The sequence below is a fragment of the Danio rerio genome, chromosome 10 (genome assembly GCF_052040795.2).
Source record: "Danio rerio strain M-AB ecotype USA chromosome 10, GRCz13ab, whole genome shotgun sequence".
Lineage (NCBI taxonomy): Eukaryota > Metazoa > Chordata > Actinopteri > Cypriniformes > Danionidae > Danio > Danio rerio.
In genome coordinates this window covers 7044890-7065805 of record NC_141030.1, presented here as the reverse complement: position 1 = coordinate 7065805, position 20916 = coordinate 7044890, and the positions used below count along the sequence as shown (strand labels likewise).

The 20916-nt window shown below is 37.7% G+C and overlaps 3 protein-coding genes across 37 annotated transcripts in view; 2 read left to right on the top strand and 1 right to left on the bottom strand.

Annotated features, from left to right (window-relative positions):
- The window catches only part of sh2d4a (SH2 domain containing 4A), a 209872-nt gene extending 190929 nt beyond the window's left edge, over positions 1 to 18943 (top strand). Inside the window, exon 9 of the transcript XR_015500765.1 lies at positions 17974 to 18943. The gene's annotated coding sequence lies outside the window, so the exon portion shown is untranslated. The remainder of the gene's footprint in view (positions 1 to 17973) is intronic.
- tln1 (talin 1) overlaps positions 1 to 20916 on the bottom strand; it is a 1269505-nt gene that overhangs the window by 569850 nt on the left and 678739 nt on the right. The window lies entirely within an intron of this gene.
- The window catches only part of ppip5k2 (diphosphoinositol pentakisphosphate kinase 2), a 93182-nt gene that overhangs the window by 70504 nt on the left and 1762 nt on the right, over positions 1 to 20916 (top strand). For 10 of the 35 annotated variants that reach the window (XR_015500745.1, XR_015500742.1, XR_015500740.1 and 7 more), the window contains 3 exons: positions 9055 to 9142; positions 17152 to 17295; positions 17378 to 17491. Coding sequence is in view for 24 of the 35 variants with exons in the window: in XM_087270082.1 (XP_087126208.1) it covers positions 9055 to 9117; positions 12833 to 12853; positions 17152 to 17295; positions 17378 to 17491 (342 nt within the window). In the remaining 11 variants the exon portion in view is untranslated. Of the gene's footprint in view, positions 1 to 9054; positions 9143 to 12832; positions 12854 to 17151; positions 17296 to 17377; positions 17492 to 20916 lie in introns of all 35 variants that reach the window. The other 25 variants (XR_015500747.1, XM_087270085.1, XM_087270078.1 and 22 more) reach the window with 4 other exon arrangements.

Here is a 20916-nt window from a genome sequence, read left to right as displayed (position 1 = left end):
TTATTCACAACTATTTGCTTTTCTTTAATGTTATTATTAGTAGTAGTATTTATTATATGCATATTTATATATATATATATAAAAAAAAAAAAACAAGTTTAGATTTGTCCACCTGTCAGGTTTTGGACCATATGGAGCATATCATGTGTATTTGGATATAACTCATCTGTTTGACCACACTTTGTTATTATTATTCATTTATTCGTTTGCTGGAAATAAGAACTGACTTTAGAAATAGTTTGATACAAATCTTTGCGCTTAACAAACCAAATTATGTCAGCGTTTCCTTATCCACAAAAGAGAGAAAGTGAAAGTAAAAGGCGATTGGAGGAGGCTCATTCTTTATCCTTGTGCTGCAGATGCTCCGTTTAACTGTTTTTTTTCACTAGTAAAGCGTTCAGTTTATCCACTTACTAAGTTCGCCATGTAAATGGCTAATAGCCATGGCGCGATGCAACTGACTCCCAAAGGTAATGGGAGATGAGACTCTAATTGGTTTATTCTCAAAACACACCCATAACTCATTAATAGAATAAGCTCAACCCTGTTAGACCATGCGCCTCGGCGCTGAGCGTATTTTTTCATCCTTAAAATAGCAAAAGTGGATTCGGATGCGCCCTTAATGCTTTTGCACCCTGCGCTTTGGGCTTTGTGCCTAGACCGTTAAAATAGAGCCCTATTAGTTTATAAAATCACACAAAATTCCTTTATTTAAAATAAACTTTGTTTTAAAGTGTTATGTATTGCTGCTCAAGTAACCAAATAATACAGCACTTAATAATAAAAACCAACAAATGTCAATTTCTCTCTTTGAAATTAAAGAAATCAAAATAAAAAAATGCCTTTGTCTATTTGGGATTAAATATGACCTACATAAAGAAGCAAATTTAGTCAAAGACTGCTGGACTTTAAAAAATGAACTGTATTTTCATTTTGTGCATTTCTTTCTTCAACTTTTAGTTTTTTTTAATATACATTTTTGTATTGAATTTCTTATTTAGCAATCATGGGTTGTTTCGTCTGGTTGTTGCTATCACATGCATACTTGTATGTGATGACCAGTTTGTGAAACATTTTAATATTATGATGTACTGTACTGCGTATACACTCAGAAATATGGAAAATTATGAAATTCAATAGGGTGTCCTTACTTTTTCACCACTGTAAGTGAAATTTGAGACATATTAGGATACTTTTAATCTCTGTAAAGGAGACCTATACAATTTCTGCCATAATTTGCTCAATATAATGTCGATTCGAGCCCATAAGACTTTAGTTCATCTTTTAGCACAGAAGTAGATATTCCACTGAAACAACATTGTTCATCCAAAGGTCATCCAAATTGAAAAGTAATCAGTCTGGCTTCATTGGTTTAATCCCAATTAATAAAAAATAAGAATGCTCCAATTATACAAAACAGTGAGTATGACCAAATCACTTCCATATATATACATACATACACACACAATCTGATTTCTTTTTTCTTTTCTTTTTTAAATATTTCCCAAATGTTGTTTAACAGAGCAAGGAAATTTTCAAAGTAAGTCTAATGATATTTTTTCTTCTGGAGAAAGTCTAATTTGTTTTATTTTGGCTAGAATAAAAGCAGTTTTTAATTTTTTTAAAAACTATTTTAAGGACAAAATTATTTTGTTCAATAGTCTACAAAACAAACCATTGTTATACAATAACTTGCCTAATTACCCTAACCTACCTAGTTAACCTAATTAACCTAGTTAAGCCTTTAAATGTCACTTTAAGCTGCACAGAAGTGTCTAGAAAAATATCTAAAGAAATATTATTTAATGTCATCATGGCAAAGATAAAATAATGCACATGTTTACACCATATTAAAGCCCAGATGAACTATAAAAAGTTTGTGTACAGCATGTCAGATATCTTTGGGCAAGTGAAGATATTTAGACAATGTTTGGCAAAAAGCATTTGCATCGCTTCATAAAATTGGGATTAAATCACAGCAGTTACATGGATTGATGTTGCATTGTAGTTCTGAACATTTTGCAGTCTTAAATGTTTGAGTTTTTAAATGTCTCAGATTTCTTTCAAATATTTTTTTGCGATCCAAAGATGAATGAAAGTCTGTTTGGAACTTCAGCCTCATGTATTCATAAAAAGAAGCTCACCTGTACTGCAGCTTTCCCTACATTTTTTATTACGGTGTTTACATTTAACGTTTACAATTTAATTTGAGTCATTCTTTACACTGATAATAAGAACAACTAACAAGCATTTGTTTAGTTTTTTGTTCTTAATATTAAGACATGTAAATATGCTACGTAGCTAAATATAACATCATGTTAATGTTAAACCATTAACTTACCAAGATTAAATCAATTTAAAGTGAAAATGTAAGAAAAATTCTAGTCAAGTGTATTGCATTCTGAGTCTGAAATTTTAGCTTACAATAAATACGACCTTACATCGCATCATTCACACTTTTTACATCCTTAGAAAGCATTGTGGGAGGTGTTTTCACAATCCAGAGAACTGTACAAGTGCAAGCCAAAATCTAGTATATATACTAACTAACAGTTATTACTCTACTTAACCCCCTTTGCATTTTTTTTCTTTTTTTTTTCTATCTCCCAAATGATGTTTAACAGAGCAAGGAAATTTTCACAGTATGTCTGATAATATTTTTTTTTCTGGAGAAAGTCTTAGTTGTTTTATTTTGGCTAGAACAAAAGCAGTTTTAATTTTTTTAAACACCATTTTGAGGACAAAATTATTAGCCCCCTTAGGCTATTTTTTTATTGTCAACAGAACAAACCATCGTTATACAATAACTTGCCTAATTACTCTAACCTGCCTAGTTAACCTAATTAACCTAGCCTTTTAATGTCACTTTAAGCTGTGTAGAAGTGTCTTGAAAAATATCTAGTCAAATATTATTTACTGTCATCATGGCAAAGATAAAATAAAACAGTCTGCTCTCTGTTAAACAGAAATTGGGGGAAAAAATAAACAGGGGAGCTAATAGTTCAAGGGGGGGCTAATAATTTTGCCTCCAACTGTATGTCTTTCAGCACAGAACACTTTATGACAAACAAATGTGAAATATAAAGACAGATTTTGGCAGATGGTTGAGAACCACTGCTGTAGCTCATGCTGGTTTCAATGCTTGGCACGTCGCACACCTTTCACATTTTCCTGTTTGTTTCCCACAATACATTTATCAATATGAAATATGTACAATGAAAAACGCACAAGTAAAGTTCGTACTCTGTGTGCAAAGATGTTTAATGACACCTAGAGGATTTGAAGTTGTTAATTTAGGCATTTTCCACACATAAACATTGCATATGTTACTGTAGATGTGGTCAACAAAAGCACAGCCGTACTTGCTTGATGTGAACAAACCCCAGTTGATTCTTGCAGAAGCTCAAACATGCTTGCACAGAAGAACAAACCTCATTAAATGACTATTGTCTGTTCAAATAAAGCCACATGGTTCATCGTAATAGGCTTAAATACTTGACTTTTCAGCACAATGGTAACCCTCCAAATTTGAATTGACCAGAATAATAATCCCAACATAACGTAACATTAAACACTAACAGATCTAATCTTATTTAAAAATATAAAACAACATTAGTCTAAAGCAAAGCATGCTGTGAATGGAATCTTAATTTCTGCTTAATATGAACAGTTATTACTATAATACTTGTGTTGATGCTAATTTGCTCCATTTAATAAATATAACCGTTTTACTGAGTCACTTTAGTTTGCAGCGTATGAGGCAGTTTTATGTCATCGTAATTAGTCTCTTATTTATGCTCCAAAATAACGAGACTAAAGACCTAAAGCAGGGCTATTCAGTTAGCTTGTCATGGGGGCCAGTTCATGAAAAGCATCCCAAATGAGGGACTGGAGAGATCTGACTTGCAATACAAATGATGACACAATCATTCTTACTGTTCAGTGAACGCAAACTGCCGTAGTTGATTAAAGACGCAAACTCCTCACTGTACGACAGCTGCGCGCCTTCAGCAGACGTGTCTCCGCATCCCTAAGGACTGTTTGGCGAAATATTTGACTGCATATCAAACGACTGAAACTATATAACTAGAGAAATCTCCACTGTGCTGCTGAGTGAGAGAGCGCTTCTCACTGAACAGCGCAGCAGCGATGACGTAAGCGTGCCGAAGTCCATTTGTGGTGTGAGTGCGGGCCGTCGTCGAGGGAGACAGGAAGGGGGGACAAGCGTGCTTTGGCCCGGTTCAAGGTAACTGTACCTAGGCCCCGTTTACACTAGTGCGTTTTAGTTTTAAAACGGCGTTTTAGAATAAAAACGATCCGCGTCCACACTCGCGTTTTACCCAGCGTTTCTGAACAGCTCTCCGTCCACACCAAAACGCTGAAAACGCACATCACGTGACCACACTCACACTCTCGGGCAAGCGCTGCAGCCCATATACCCAGATGAGAGCTGTGCTAGTCGGACTTCTCATCAAGCATCTCCCGCTGGATCTAATATCACTATATTTATTAAACGGGATATTTCATTTATCTTGTTGTCTTTATCTAACGACATATTCCCTGACTTTGGGCATTGGAATCTATTACTTGTTCTCAGGTAACGTGTTTTGGCTGAGAGCAAAGATAAGTTATTGATTAATGTAAGCACGTACATTCTGTATATTGACTGATCGCTTGCCTTTATTTCCTATAATATATAAACTTATTGTATGTTATACTTTTAAAATGGCCATTATCGATTATTAAAACTGATATTCAGCAAAGAGAGGGTGTGTTCCGTATTTTCACTGAAATTGAAAGGAGGCAGTTGTTATCGGCTCCGTTTTGTTATAAATATCCACACAGTGAAGATGACGCTCATATATGCAGCACGACACCTCAACATTTCTGCTGTCTAAGTTGCTAATATTAAAATGAAAATAGGCAGTTCCTTAAATCATGTATACATTTTATTGTTGAGAAAGTGAAACAACGAAGCCAGTGTGATGTGAATGAAGCTATAAAGTGCACTGTTCCCTTTGAAGATTTACCCGTTTCCTCGGTATAGTCTGTTGTCCATATCAAACTGAGAAGAAGAAACTGCAGCCTTGATCAAATTTGCGAAGTCTGAACTTACACGGAGAGGATGCAGAACTGAACTGTGCGTGTTAGGCTACTTAATATTCAGGAAAAGCCCCAATCAGAGAGGCGAACGTCTGCAGCCCCGCCTCCGTTTTCAGATGTCTCCGTTTTCCATCATCCACACTGAGACGGAGCAGCAGCTCCGTTTTCGGCACTCGAGAACTCCGGCGTAGTGTGGACGGATGGCGTAACCGTAGCAAAACTTATGCGTTTTCAAACTAAAACGCATTAGTGTAAACGGGGCCCTAGTGTGAGTACGGCCTTAATGTCACTTGACTCGCTCTCTGCGCAGCTTTCAACTCCAGCTCATGCTGAATTGAACAGGCGCACGTCACTTCATAACTATAGCTGCCGTTTTTTGACTGAACAAAATTTATTTTTGATGTCTTGGTCACACTATTTGGAGCACTGGAACAAATTGCAGCCAATTGAATAGCCCTGTCCTAAAGCAAGATAAGATCAATTCAAAATAGTTTCTATTTATTTTTTTTTCATCAGATTTACACTATTGAGTATTCTGGCTTTAGTGTATATCCAGCTCCCACATCTGCACCATATCATCCAAATCCTTTTTTCTGAGTATACAAGATAAAGCATATTTATTATTATTAGTTACTTATTGTAGACTTACTATAGTGAATTGGAGTAAGCCAAGAATATAATTTTGATCATAGATGTGTGTATGGATATTTTGTTAACTTTCAGTGATCATATACTATTGTCTATAGGTATATTTTGCTATAACGGTCTAATATAATTTAATAGATATCTACTTGCCACATAAATAAATGATTGGGCACTAGATATTTTAGTGTTTCAGTGAATTTTCACAAGCAGAAGAAAATCATCTTGAGAAATATGTCAGTGATCTATTGTCTGTTAATGGTTCCTTAATGTGTCCAGCCAAAAACTTAATAAGTCAATAATTGTAGCGTCTGTGACTGCATGATGTGAATGTGTTTGAGTGATTTGAGTAAATCTCACTTGATAGATGTAATTTTGTGTTATTTTTAATTTAGGATAGATTTTTTATTTTTATTTAGATTTTTGGTACCTGAATAATGATTCTTTAGAAATGTAAGATTGAGAGCATCAGTCGTAGATGTGTCCATGGAGCAGCAGTGCTGTTGTAAGTCTGTATAGATAGAGCATAGCAAAGGTGTTGTCAGTGTAACATTAGAATATGTGACCCAATAACCCTTACAGAAATGCATAAAGGGGACAGAATCACCAGTTTTGGTTTTCTATAGAGATCGCATTATATTTTTATATGTCTATGTTTAGATTAATTAGCTTATTCATTTGATTATAGAAAGAAGAGTATAGTTAAAATTGTATGTTAAAATCACTATGATGTGCTAAAACTCATGTAAGTTTTCTTTTTCTCTTTTGAAAAGTGACGTGCAGATAAAAATATTGTCAAACTTTTCCTTGTTCACTTGGATCCATGAAAATGAATCCTAAAATGAGTTGTATAGTAAATTCAAAACATGTAGACATTTGCAATGTGAACTGTGCAACATAACGTACCTGGAGCTCCTCCTACAGTAACTACTAGGTGAAAGTTATTAGATTACATCGATTCTGAAATGTTCAAAAATGATTGCTTTTCTCTATTTAATAGATTCTGATCATAGTTTTTAACAGCAGGTGGCGCTCCAGGCAAGTTTTTAACCGTATACTGAAATACGAGGAAAAGCTCTTTAGCATCCAGCTGAGTTATGCAAGTTGTTTATTATGACAAGAAATGAACTATGAACACTCTTGTATCTCGCTTCAACCTTTCCTAACTTTATAATAGATTATTTTAGATTCAAGTGGTGTGAGTAAAGAATTGGGAGGTGAGCACAGTATGACCGTTTAAATACAGCATCGTCTGCTGTTAAAAAATAAGCTCACAATTAAATCGAAATGGAATAATGATGCATTTTAAAAGTCTCTGAATCAACGTGAAATTGATTTCTTGAGTGATTAATACACACACACACACACACACACATATATATATATATATATATATATATATATATATATATATATATATATATATATATATATAATTCTCTCAAGCAATAACAAGTAATGACACAAATACAAGTAATTTGACTTTTAGACTGTCCATTCTTATTTTGTTAGGGAAGGATTTCTTACAAAAAAGCAATGAATCATTTTGACTTCCTTGACAAACACTTGGGGTAATGATACAAAAAGGTACTTTAGCTTAAAATAAAAATCTAAAAACCTGGTTAAGTCCTAAGCATGACAATCTTTAGCACAGTTTTGAATCACAGTCAAGTAAAGCATCTACAGTATCTTCTACTGATAAAAACTAGCCTATAGCACCATCTGCTGTTAAAAACTAGCCTAGAGTGTCATCTGCTGTTAAAAGCTAGGCTAAAGTACCGTCTGCATCTTAAAACTAGGCTAGAGCAGCATCTGCTGCAAAATAGCCTAAAGCGCACTGTCTGCTGCTAAAAACTAGCCTAGAGTATTATCTGCTGTTAAAAACTAGCCTAAAGCGCACTGTCTGCTGCTAAAATCAAGCCTAGAGTACCATCTGCTATTAAAAACTTTCCTATAGTGTTGTTTGCTGTTGAAAACTAGCCTAGAGCGCCATCTGCTGTTAGAAACTAGCCTAAAAGTGCACTGACTGCTGCTAAAAACTCGCCTAAAGCGCCATTTGCTGTTAAAAAACTAGCCTACAGTGTTGTTTGCTGTTAAAAACTAGCCTGGAGCACCATCTGCTGTTAAAAAGTAGCCTAGAATGTTGTTTGCTGTTAAAACTGGCCTGGAGCACTATCTGCTGTTAAAAACTAGGCTGGAGCACTTTCTACTTTTTAAAAACAAGCCTGGAGAACCATCTGCTAATAAAAAATTTGCCTAAAGCTGGTCGTCTGCTGCTAAAAACTGGCCTAGAGCAAGTTCTGCTGATAAAATTTAGCCTAGAGTGTCATCAGCTGTTAAAAAGTAGCCTAAAGCGCCGTCTGCTGCTAAAAAACTTGGCTAGAGCATCGTCTGGTGTTAAAAAACTAGCCTAGAATGGTGTTTGCTGTTAAAAAACTAGCCTAGAGCTCCTTCTGGTTTTATAAAATAACCTAGAGCGCCGTTTGCTGTTAAAAACTAGCCTAGAGTGCCGCCTGGTGTTTTAAACTAACCTAGAGCGCCGTTTGCTGTTAAAAACTAGGCTAGAGCACCGTCTGCTGTTAAAAACTAGCCTAGAGCGCCGCCCGGTGTTTTAAACTAACCTAGAGTGCCGTTTGCTGTTAAAAACTAGGCTAGAGCACCGTCTGCTATTAAAAACTAGCCTAGAGCGCCGCCTGGTGTTTTAAACTAACCTAGAGTGCCGTTTGCTGTTAAAAACTAGGCTAGAGCACCATCTGCTATTAAAAACTAGCCTAGAGCGCCGCCTGGTGTTTTAAACTAACCTAGAACACCGTCTGCTGTTAAAAACTAGCCTAAAATGCTGTCTGGTGCTGAAAACTAGAGCATCATCTGCTAATAAAAAGTAGCCTAAAACTCAGCATTTGGTGTTATAAACTAACCCAGAGCACCGTTTGCTGTTAAAAACTAGCCTAGAGTTCCGTCTGCTGCTAAAAACAAGCCTAGAGCAGCTCTATGTTATTGAAAACTAAAAGCTCTATTGAAAACTAAAGCTTTATTGAGTCAGTTTTTCTCCCCCATTAAGCATTGTAGGGTTATTATGGGGTGTTGTCTTAAAAAGGAGGAAAAGGTTTCATTTTGATTTGTTTTATTTAATTCTTGTTTTGTTTGTAAGCACTATCCCTACGGCTGTCTAAAGCACTAAACACACAAGCACTCCCTGGCTTTCCCTCTGCGTCTTTTTCCTGCATGACTCTTGCCTTCTTGAGCCTTCTTTAACCCTCTTTCTGTTAGCTGTTATACATTTCAGGTACCTGTTTTTCTCTTTCTCAGAGGCCACGCGTGGTTCTGCTGTTAAAAGATTTTCTATCTCATTTGCGCGACACCCAACCAATGGTATGTTTGCTTTTGTTCATTCCTAGTACAAGTTTTCCCCCACCCATTCATTTAATTTATTTATTATCATTTATTCTACCTAAATATAGAGTTCCTCTATCAATGCCAGGGTAGGGCACAGAGAATGTGACTAAGAGTAGAGGACAAAGAATAGTTGTACTCATTTATATATATATATTTTTTATCTGCAAGTTGCACGGTGATTACATGCAGTGCGTCTGAAATCGCATACTTCCCTACTATATAGTATGTGAATGAGTAGTATCCCGAAACTGGTGCAGGTAGGTCATGTGATAATGACAAGTGGATGCTGTAGTATGTATGAATTCCGTTCACACTATATAGTGCATACTTTTCTAACGGTCAGGATGTATTTTCAAAATAAAGCGTAGTACGTACTTGTAGTATGCGATTTCGGACGCAGCTATGGATTTCTCGTTACAAACATTTCAAAATTTGCTGCACATTTTGTTCCATCATCTACATTAATGGGTAAAACTGAAGGTTGGTTTATACTTCTGCATCGAGCGATCGTCCTGACCAACGGCGCATGCCTTGCGCATAGTCGTGCATTTATACTTCAACATGCTGTTTGTGTTAGTCTGCAATAACACTATTGTAATGCTAGCTGGCAGTAGGTTTTTATGTTCCTCTGTGTTCTGTTTTTTCTGAACGCTAAATTAATGTAAAGTAGTTAAACTCGCTAATTAAGAGGCGGGAACTTGCAGACGTGCAACAACTTTAATCATAAGGTAAACACAAAACAGAAGTTTCCATCTAGAGCTCCTTCACGGGACTCGACACTTGTAAACACTCGATCCAACAGGTTCACGTAGCTACCAAACCGACCAATCAAAGAGTTTGCACCACACTTCGTGTAGTTACATTTGAGAGGTGTGCGCCATTGTCGCGGCTGCCATTTAAAGAGCTAAATCGAGGCTGCGGTAAGAGGAAACACGGAAGTATTGCCTAAGTCACACAGGTATGTTGTGTACCTGGCTGTATATCTTATCAGCAAAGAGAAAGCGACAAAAATGAAAACAAAAAGGGATATCAAACCTTATTTTCAACTAAGTTAAGGGAAATGGCACTAGTTAGCTTACATTTTCTTTCCCAAACACAAGGTTTTGATGCCATTTATCAAACTCAAGTTAATCACATAGTGGCGCCCCCAGAATTTTTTTTAGGTTTGGTCAGAAGAGGCCGCATCAGATCATGGGGTGGAACACACACAAAATTTTTTATAAATTTAGTATTTTGTTTTTGGTAAATTAAATAATGTGGTTTTAATTAATTTAATTATTTAATTAATTTAATTGCATTTAATTTCTAAAAAGTCAATAAATATTGAAAATATAAAAACTAAATAAGTCTATATTTAGTTAAAAAAACTTTTCATATATATATTCATATACTCATTTTCTTGTCGGCTTAATCACTTTAGACAGCCACAGCTGAATGCATCGCCAACTTATCCAACAAGTTTTTACGCAGCGGATGTCCTTCCAGCCGCAACCCAATTCTAGGAAACACACACACATTCACAATTTAGCCTACCCAATTCACCTGTACCGCATGTCTTTGGACTGTGGGGGAAACCAGAGCACCCGGAGGAAACCCACGGGAAGGCAGGGATAACATGCAAACTCCACACAGAAACGGCAACTTAGCCGAGGTTCGAACCACCGACATACTTGCTGTGAGGCAACAGCACTACCTACTGCGCCACTGCCTCGCCCTGGGAAATATATATATATATATATATATAAGGTTAAGATTAATTAATTATTTAAATCGACAAATGAACAAAAGGCAATACTATATACACACACACTCACTACAGACTCTAATAATATGATTTATCTATATTCCTTTTTGAGCCACATTTTTTTAAATACAGCTTCTTCTATTGTATATATATTCACCTTATTCTCAGCTGTCGAGCGGGCGCTGCCATTTGAATCTTTTTGTCTCGCGACTTCCGGTCACATTCACTTCCATTCATTTTTTGACGTTAACAACTGCTCGTTATGCTGCTTGATGTTGCAATTTAATATTTTCTTATTATAATATGCTACTTGGTCTGTAGTCATGCAAACATTTGTTTGTAGAGCAAGTAGTTAGGCCATTTTCTGACGTTTATTATTCCTAGTCATTTCTCCCATAGGCGACTGAATCGGAAGTTCTAAGACAATCGCGAAAACAGGCGCACTTCCGCATTTTAGAATAAGGTCAATAGAGGAGGGGCAGTTAATCAGCTCCGTCAGTGGCACCAATCAATTCACAATAATTTAGTGGCTGCTGTTTATTTATTTATTGAAATATTGTGAATGTACGCAAGCACATTTAAATAATTTAATATCAACCATATTAATGTGGCCACAGGGGTGCGCTTGGGGACGCCCCTGCAATCAGTCATTTCTGTTGAGCATTGGTGAATACTATGGCAAATCAGTGATGTTTTAGAACACACTCAACAGCGCTTAAATGTTAGCGAGAAATGGACATTTTTAAAACTTCAGTACTGGGATAACACTATTACAGACAACACAAGGTTGTGCTACAAAGGACTACATTGATTTATCGCTCACCAGGTTACATAGGCTGAAGCAGGGAAGCATCCCCTCTGTGTTTACCTAGTGCCATGAACTGAAGGCTAGGAGGACACTCTTTAGAAGAGTGATTTTATTTGTTGCCTAATATGCTTTTAATTGTTTAAATTAAACTGAACTGAATGATATTAAAGTGATGTTTACACTACATCTGCATTTTAAAATTGCGGCAACAGCTTGAGGTTTGTAGTCCACAGCATGTTGAAGCAATGTCTACATCGCTGATGTATGATGCATGGTTCAGGATTGGTAGAGCTACGTATCGATGAATGTGCTCTTCAGTGTTTGAACTCTCAGTAATGGTTAAATCACACTGAACTGAGCTAAACTGAACTGAACTGAACTTAAACACTAAAAACTGAACCACACTGTTCCAGTTACTATGACCATTTATGTGAAGCTGCTTTGACACAATCTACATTGTAAAAGCGCTATACAAATAAAGCTGAATTGAATTGAATTGATCCTATATTTCCGGGCTTCTTCCTACCGCAGCCTCGCTTTCGTGTTTTAAAATGGCGGCTACATGAAATAAGCATATGCGACCACGCGAACGCTGCACCGGAACATCGGCTTGTGCTTGATGCAGAAGTACAAATCAGCCTTAAGTTTGGAATATTTTGCTGTTCCTATTGTTTTTTTGCTACTACTTAGTTATTACAAAACTGATGCAATATGTTGGGAGTTTTCAGGTGAATACAATTTTGTTGCTTTTTGTCCTATTTGAAGGATGTTTAATATTCATCAGCTTTTATAATCTAACGGAGTCATATATAAAATATCAAACCTTGGATATTAAGGGGATAGATTACCCGAACATTAAAATTTCCTGTTGATTTACTTGCCCAGAGGTCATCCACGATGTAGTTCAGTTTTTTTTCTTCAGTAGAAGATTTAAATGACCTGTGGACAAGTAAACAATTGTGTAAACTATTCCCTTAAGCACATGTATTTAGGATAATAAATGCCTTTGGATTAAATGTGGTGTTTCGTTAATAAATAATATTTAAAGTGTTGTTGTTTTTTTAGAAAAATTGCCCATTTTTAGCATATCGTTTTTATTGTTTGTGTTTTCTTTTAATCTGCTTTTCTAAATGGGTCAGTGTTATCCGGTTTGTTCAGTGGTAAGTGCTAATCATTCTATCCTGTCTAATTAGTGTTTGTTGTTTTATTTTGGCTCTGCTTCCCAAGCTTTTGTAGCTAGTTCAGATCTAGTCCTCTATTTTCAACCCTGTAGTTTCCACTTGGATCAGTCCTGTAATGATGAAACCCATGCATTAGTCGAATATAGCATCACCTATATGCATCTTATGGTTTGCTTTAATCATTGCATTTACAAAAGGAAAAAGTCATTGTAGTTTTGGTTTATTATTTACATTTCTTATTAACCGTTGTTCTGACATTTAGTTCTATTTTAGGTTTATCTTTAAACTTAATCTAAAAATTGCCTGATTTTTTTTTTTCTCTGTTATTCTGTGATTGACTCCTTCCCTCATTCTCTCGTCTTACAGTGCTTCCTCTGTTAAGTGCATATTATTTTTTACGTAGTGTGTAAAATAACCGTTTGTGTATGTGAAAGATCTGCACCATTTTAAAAGTGTATGATAATTGGGTTATTGCCCCCCAAAAAAGAAAGTACTGATTCTGAACTGCATGTCGCCAGTAGTTTCAGTCTTACTTTCAGCATGAATCTCTTTAGGTTTGGAACAGATTTGCGTAATTCCATCATCTGACGCTCTGTACACTGTCATAAGCAGGTCAGGGTCCTTGTATGAATGCATTGACTATAAAAAAACAAGCTTAAAAGTTTAAATATAAGTCTTTTTTTTAAAATGTGTGTGCTGCAATATTAAAACATATAGCTTGAATTTCATTTAATTTCATTTTCGCTTGCTTTTCCTGGGACTGGGTCACGTGGGCAGCAGTCTCTGTGTTTACACCAGACACAGCAAGCATGGATAAATTACGCTATTTGCGCGTAAATAGACGCGTGCGCATTTTAGGTTTCGCATGATGGGCAGGGCTTATGTTAGCTATTCTATAAATTTTATTGAGAGAATGGCTGTGTTTATGTTCTTTAGGAAGGCTGATAAACTGCTTCGATTTGTTTGGAGCCGTGTCTGAGTCCACTAGATCCTTTCAGAGGTGCACACAGCTCTATGAGTTCATCATCTTCTCCAGAAACTGTACCTGGATGATGGAGGCTTTTAGTGGTGCTTCTGACTGAGCCGAGCCCAGTTTGATAAACTATTGTCAGTGTTTGCAGCAGGATTTTCCCCCGGGACACCAACAACAGGCGCTACGTCATAATCACGCCCCCACAAAAGCAAGCTCCTAATTGGTTTAAGTGGCAGAAATGTCCACTGAAGTTCAGATTTTTGAACTCGCGCCGCTTCATTCGCGCAAATGGTGCCGCAAGATGTCTGTTTGCGTCTTTGCATTGACTTAACATGTACTGTAAATCACATGCGCTTGACGCTTCTTCCGCATCTGGTGTTAACGCAGCATTAGGAGAGAACTCCAGACTTCCCTCTCCCCAGATACTTCCAGCTTCTCTAGGGGGATTCCCAGGCCAATTGAGAGACATAATCCAGCGTGTCCTAGGCCTTCCCCGAGGCTTTTTCCTGGTGGGACATGCCTGGAACACCTCCCTAGGTAGGCGTCCATGTGCTGACGATTGGGTTGTTGTGGTCCTAACCTTCGACCACCACTTGTTCCACAATGCACCGGCCCCCTACGGCTCCCCCTGCGGGTGGTGGGCCTGCAGGAGGATGGTCCCACATCACTCCTTTGCACTTAGCCTGGCCGGGTTCAGTCCACCAGGCACTCTCATACAAGCCCCAACCCCAGGCCTGGCCCCAGGGTGGGCCCCTAGCTGCGCCATACTGGGCAACGTCATGATCCTTGATATTGTTTTGCTCATAAGCAGGGCCAGACGGAATCTGCTGACGTTTTTTGCCATTTCTGCAGAGAATTTTGGTAAAAATCTGCAGATTTCTGCTTAATTATTTTGGGAGTATCATAACTGAAACTTTAATATGTGAAATAAAAAATTATATCTTTTAAACTTTTATTTAATGTTTAAAATGCAAATCCAATTAGATTCATTTTATTTGGTAAACAAAGCATGTCTCTCATATAATAAATCTATTTACAGAAAATACTACTGTACAAACTGCATTGTACATAAATCATTTCATCAATTTCATATTAGTCACTAGAATTAACTTAAAAACTGAATAAATATAGATTTACACACATTTACTCGAGTAAATAAACAGAATTAATGATGGGCTAAAAATCTACGGAAATCTGTGGAAAATCTACGCAATTTTTACGTGCGCAGATTCCGTGTGGGTCTACTCATAAAGGGTTTCTGAACCACATTTTGTCTGACCTGTTGCCTAAGACCTTTTTGCCTTGGGAGACTCTACGAGGGGCATTCGCCCCTGACAACATAGCTCTTAGGATCACTCAGGCACTCAAACCCCTCCACCATGATAAGGTGGTGGTTCGTGGAGAAGGAAGTTGTGCAGAAAATCTGCAAAATTGCATACTGTGCCTTAAAAGTTTCACAGTTTAAACTCTAGATAAGTAGCTTTCTGAGAGAACAGACAAAGTCTGTGAGGATTAAATGAAGTTCTCTAATATGTCAACTGGTACATTAATGGCTCGTTTCCACTGACTGGTATGGTACGGCTTGGGTTGGTACGGGTCACCTTTATCAGGCTTGCGTTTCCACCACAAAGGGTACCCTTTTGGTGGGCATGGTGTATGACAAAGTTTAAGTCAAGGTCATGCTCGCTCGAATAAATGTCTACAGTAAAGCTGTACGGGTCGTTCACATATCATAATGAGCTGCACTTCTCACTAAACAGATGCTTTATACACATAAATACTTGTTTATAAATGTTTATTACTAACTTTTCTATGAACATGATTTGATTATAACTGCAGATCAATGACATTGCGAAATAGGCTACTGTAACGTCTGTAATTATATAAAATAAATACATTAATGCAACATATATGAACACATACAGCCCCTCACAGTCTCCGATTTATTATTAGTTACAGAACAATTACACACAGCAAACATTTAGTACTTATTTTAGTTAAAAAACACACGCAGTATAGCCCACAGTCAGCGCAAACCTCTCCTATGCGTCTGTAATCTTCCCCAGCACATGTAAGCTCTGTTAGAGAGTCATTTTGGCATTCCCAGTTCGTAATAATCCAAAAGACGAAGGTAAACATGGCAGTTTGTTCATGATTCAGGTTACTAAAAAGATTTTGCTCCTGTTTTGACGGCTTCTCTTTTTTTCCCGCGTTTCACTCCCGCTTCACTCTCGCACTTATGTCAAAAAGCATAAAAAAAAAATGAACAAGCTAATATAAACAGGTAGGGAAGAAATATGTATATGTTAGTGTATTAGGCTTAGTCTTAGACACACAGCTAAACCTGCCACCACTGTACAGCAATAATTTTTATTTCAATTCAGGGTATTGCGGCTTGTACATGCTAAAAAGAGAACAGTGAAGGAGTTGGACGAAGTTCAGAAACTGTGCTTAATATAATAGACAGTAACTCACTTTGGAGTGACACTCTTTAACTTGGCAGATCTTTTTCATGTTCAAACATTACACACTAAAGGGTTTGAAAGTGTAAAATGCTAGATCCCTTTTTTTTTTTTTTTTACATTCCAATCGTTTAAGTCCCATTTGAAGATACAGTAAAATGCAATAAAACTTATGTCCGACCATTGCATATGACTGTGCTAAACTTTTACATTAACTGGTGACCACAAACAGTCCACGGTCAGGCTAGTTAACTGCTTTTACCTGACTTTTGTATGTTAATAAACATAACATATATATTTATTTAATGACTGTATTTATATTGTACAACTGTTTGCTGTTGTATAAAAGCAGTAAACTATGAAAGAATGTGTCTTACAGTGGTTTAATCACTGTAGTTGATGGATGAACTCTCATTGCTTATTGCTTTTATAAATGGACACATGAAGGTTTTAACCAGGCATCCTGTGCCAAACTGCATGATGTGAACAAATCCAATCATAATCATGTTGTTCCACTGGTTTCATCTGAGTAAATAGAGCTATTATATGTTCAAGGTAGGTCGATTATCATTTTCGCTCCATGAAACCATCTTGGCCAAGTGACGTTTTTGGTAGATTGAAGGTATTGTGAGCTGTTCTTTGTGTGACTCATCTGCCTCCATCTTGCCCACCTCAAACTCACGTTTGACGGTGTCGTTGCTTGTCATTTTCAAAGGAAATGGAACGTCATATTTCTGCCATGTGTCCGAGACCTCAAGTCATAGGTCATGATGTATGACAATTCTAGCTTAAGATGTTTGTTCGCCATTTTCCAGATTCTAATCTTGTACATTTCGTTGAAGGTTTTGAGTTGTACTCCATGGTTCCTTCAATCTGCCCCTTGGAGACCCTTCATAATTCCCTGTCTCTCAAACAAGTGGACGACTTTCTCTCCGCCATAGCCATATCCCACGATTCAATACTGGACATATCTACATCATCTCCAGGTACTGTCAAAACAACATGCTCTGATGTTTATAGTTTACGGTACATTTGATTTATTCTGCTTTTACATGCTTTATCCCTCAGCTGTGCCCACAAAGAAGGCTCCATTGAACACGTACACCCCAGCAAAAGTTCTGCCCTGTCCATTCACCCAGTCACTCGGCAAGAGGACATGCTCACCGGAGAAAAGTGCAAAAGGCATGTTTCAATTACCTTAACCTTTATATGCAGCTCTTTTACTTTTGCAGATTACAGAAACTGCTTTACGTGTCCGTTTAGAACCCTGTAATTTACCACTGGAATGTAAAGATCAAGGGATAGTTCACCCAAAGAGAAAACTTACTCATCATCAAACCTTCATGAAGTTCTTTCCAAAGAAGATCTTTTAAAGGGCCATGAAACCCCCTCGTTTCAGCAGGGTGTTTTCACACCTCTACTTTGGAAAAAGTCAGAAAAAAGTGGGCGTGTCCAGCTTTGTTTAGGGGGGAGTGTCAGAGGAAGAAAAGAGGCATGGTGTGGGAGTGTCTATTTGGGCGCGCTGACTTTCAGAGTCAAAACACACACACACACACACATAAACAGGGGAAAAAGTGACTGTGTTTACATGGACATCTGTAGTCGAATTATTTGCCAAATTATTAAATGGTGGACTTTAACTGCAGTTTGGCTCTTTCATTCAGGGAATTCATTCATGTCCCTCGCGACAAACGAGATATTTGATTCGAGGATCTGCTCTAAGCGTGTATTTTTCATGCAATGTTTGATACCGCACGGCGAATGAGAGAAAAAAAACCTCAGCATATCCTGGAAACTCAGATGCACACGGCAGGTAGCGTCAGAAAGCCGCGTGTGTTATTCCGGTCACAAAATATGGTGAAAACCCTACACGAGGTTAAAGTTTGGTTGTAGTGCTAACATGTTTACACTCGGTGCAATAGTTAACTTAGTTCGATACGAACAAACTGAATAAACAAAGAGCGCTGGTCGCTCACTTACCAAATCTGTAGAGACAGGACAATCACCAGCAACTAGAGCCGAATCTTTATTAAGAGGAGACTAAAGCGAATCCGGATCTCAGCGTTTGCAGATGAGAACAGCTCTCAGGTAAACAATGTGCCTCCTTATTAGACACGTAAGTTATTGTTGTCGAGCATCGCGTACACTGTTAATCCACGCGTGACTCCAGATGAGCTCTCACAGAGAAAAAATTAAAACAAAACTTAACTGCAGCAAACTATAAAAGCAACTCTTCACGCTTGTTTTGCCAACACAACGTGGCGTCTCTGTCGTCTAAACACTGTGACAGTAATGAATATTAATGAAGTTGCACAATAGAGCCCGCTGATTGGTTTGAACCAAGCCTTACTCATGCATTAATGCATCACACTGTAAGACGTAATAAGACACACTCTGGCACAGACGTCCAGTCTGCACGCTGGAATACAACGCTATTATGTCATGACCGTGACGCAGCTTCAAAAATTCGTTTCAAACCGGAAGTATGAATTTGCTTGAAATAACGCAAAAACAACCAGTTTACACTTTTTAGTGAAATATAGGTGTCCTAATAGTGTTTTTAGCAGTGTGGGACACATATACGACTGTCAACAGCTCAAAAAATGTGTTTTGGTGTTTCGTGACCCTTTAAAGAATGTTGGAAACTAGCAAATATTGATATCCATAGCTGAAACAAAATATACTATGGAGGTCAGTGGCTACTAGTTTGCAACATTTTCCATGTTCGACAGACATAACAAACTTTAAACAAGTGGATGATGAGTAAATAACGACAGAAATGTCCCTTTCAGACAGGGCTGTCAAACTGTAAAGATCCGTTTTCACATTACTTGGAAAGTTTAGGAATATTAATGAGCTCACATGCTGCTTCAGATCACATCTCTAATACTCTCACAGCGTGATTTACTCTGAAATACACGTGCAAAATAATTGAATAAATCGAATAGATGCCTTGTTAGATGACTATCATTTCAAGCAATGTAGAGAAGAGGTTCACGTTATGAAATATGGAGTAAATTATAAATATACCTGACAAAACACAATAAGAACTGAGTGATATAATATATGATACGATGCATACAGTGCATCTGGAAAGTATTCATAGCGCTTCACTGTTTCCACATTTGTTTATGTTACAGCCTTATTAAAAAATTGACTAAATTCTGTTTTTTCCTCAAAATTCTACACTCAATGCCCCATAATGACAATGTGAAAGAGTTTTTTTAAATTGTTGCACATTTATTAAAAATAAAAAAGCTGTAAAATCACATGTACATCAGTATTCACAGCCTTTGCTCAATACTTTGTTGATGCACCTTTGGCAGCAATTACAGCCTCAAGTCTTTTTGAATATGATGCCACGAGCTTGGCACACCTGTCTTTGGTCATTTTTGCCCGTTCCTCTATGCCAGGGGTGCTCAATCCTGTTCCTGGAGATCTACCTTCCTGCAGATTTCAGTTGCTACCCATATCAAACACACCTGCCTGTAATTATCAAGTGGTGTTCAGGTCCTAATTAATTGGTTCAGGTGTGTGCGGAGTCACTGATTGGATCCAAGACCAGCGACGAGATGATCCCAAGGTTTCCATATCCGGGACCAGGCCATATCCTGAGCTGCTGCTGCGCTGATGGTCATGGGGAGTGGAGAACATGTGTCTTATTCCAGCAACGCTCCAGGGACAGACGAGTCTTCGCTGAGGCCATCTTCCAGCCTCCACCGCGGTGACTGAAGCTCTGCACAAGACTTTTGGCCAGCGGAGAAATTAAAATGGTCGTGCCCAACTGAGTCTGGTTCTCTCTAGGTTTTTTTTCTTCACTCCCATCAGGTGAAGTTTTTTTTCCCTCTCCGCTGTCGCCACTGGCACGCATGGTTCAGGATTGGTAGAGCTACGCATCGATGAATGTGCTCTTAAGTGTTTGAACTCTCAGTAATGATTAAATCACACTGAACTGAGCTAAACTGAACTGAACTGAACTTAAACACTAAAAACTGAACTACACTGTTCCAGTTACTATGACCGTTTATGTGAAGCTGCTTTGACACAATCTACTTTGTAAAAGCGCTATACAAATAAAGCTGAATTGAATTGAATTGTTTGATATGGGTTGAAACTGAAATCTGCAGGAAGGTAGATCTCCAGGAACAGAATTGAGCACCCCTGCTCTATGCAATACCCCTAAGCTCTTTCAGGTTGGATGGGAAGTGACAGTGTACAGCCATTTTCAGATCTCTCCAGAGATGTTAAATAGGATTTAAGTCTGGGCTCTGGCTGGGCCACTCAAGGACATTCAGTTGTTGAGAAGCCACTCCATTGATATTTTGGCGGTGTGCTTTGGGTCATTGTCCTGCTGGAAGATAAACCGTCGCCCCAGTCCGAGGTCAAGAGCACTCTGAAGCAGGTTTCCATTCAGGATGTCTCTCTACATTGCTGCATTCGTCTTTCCCTCTATCCTGACTAGTCTTCCAGTTCCTGCTGTGTAGAAATAAGCCATCATTTTCTGAAATGGATGTGCAGTTTAGTTGAATGATATCACTCATCAGACTAACGCTGTTGAATATAATATATGAAGGTCAGATGTCTCCAACAGAGAAGAGCAAATGGTT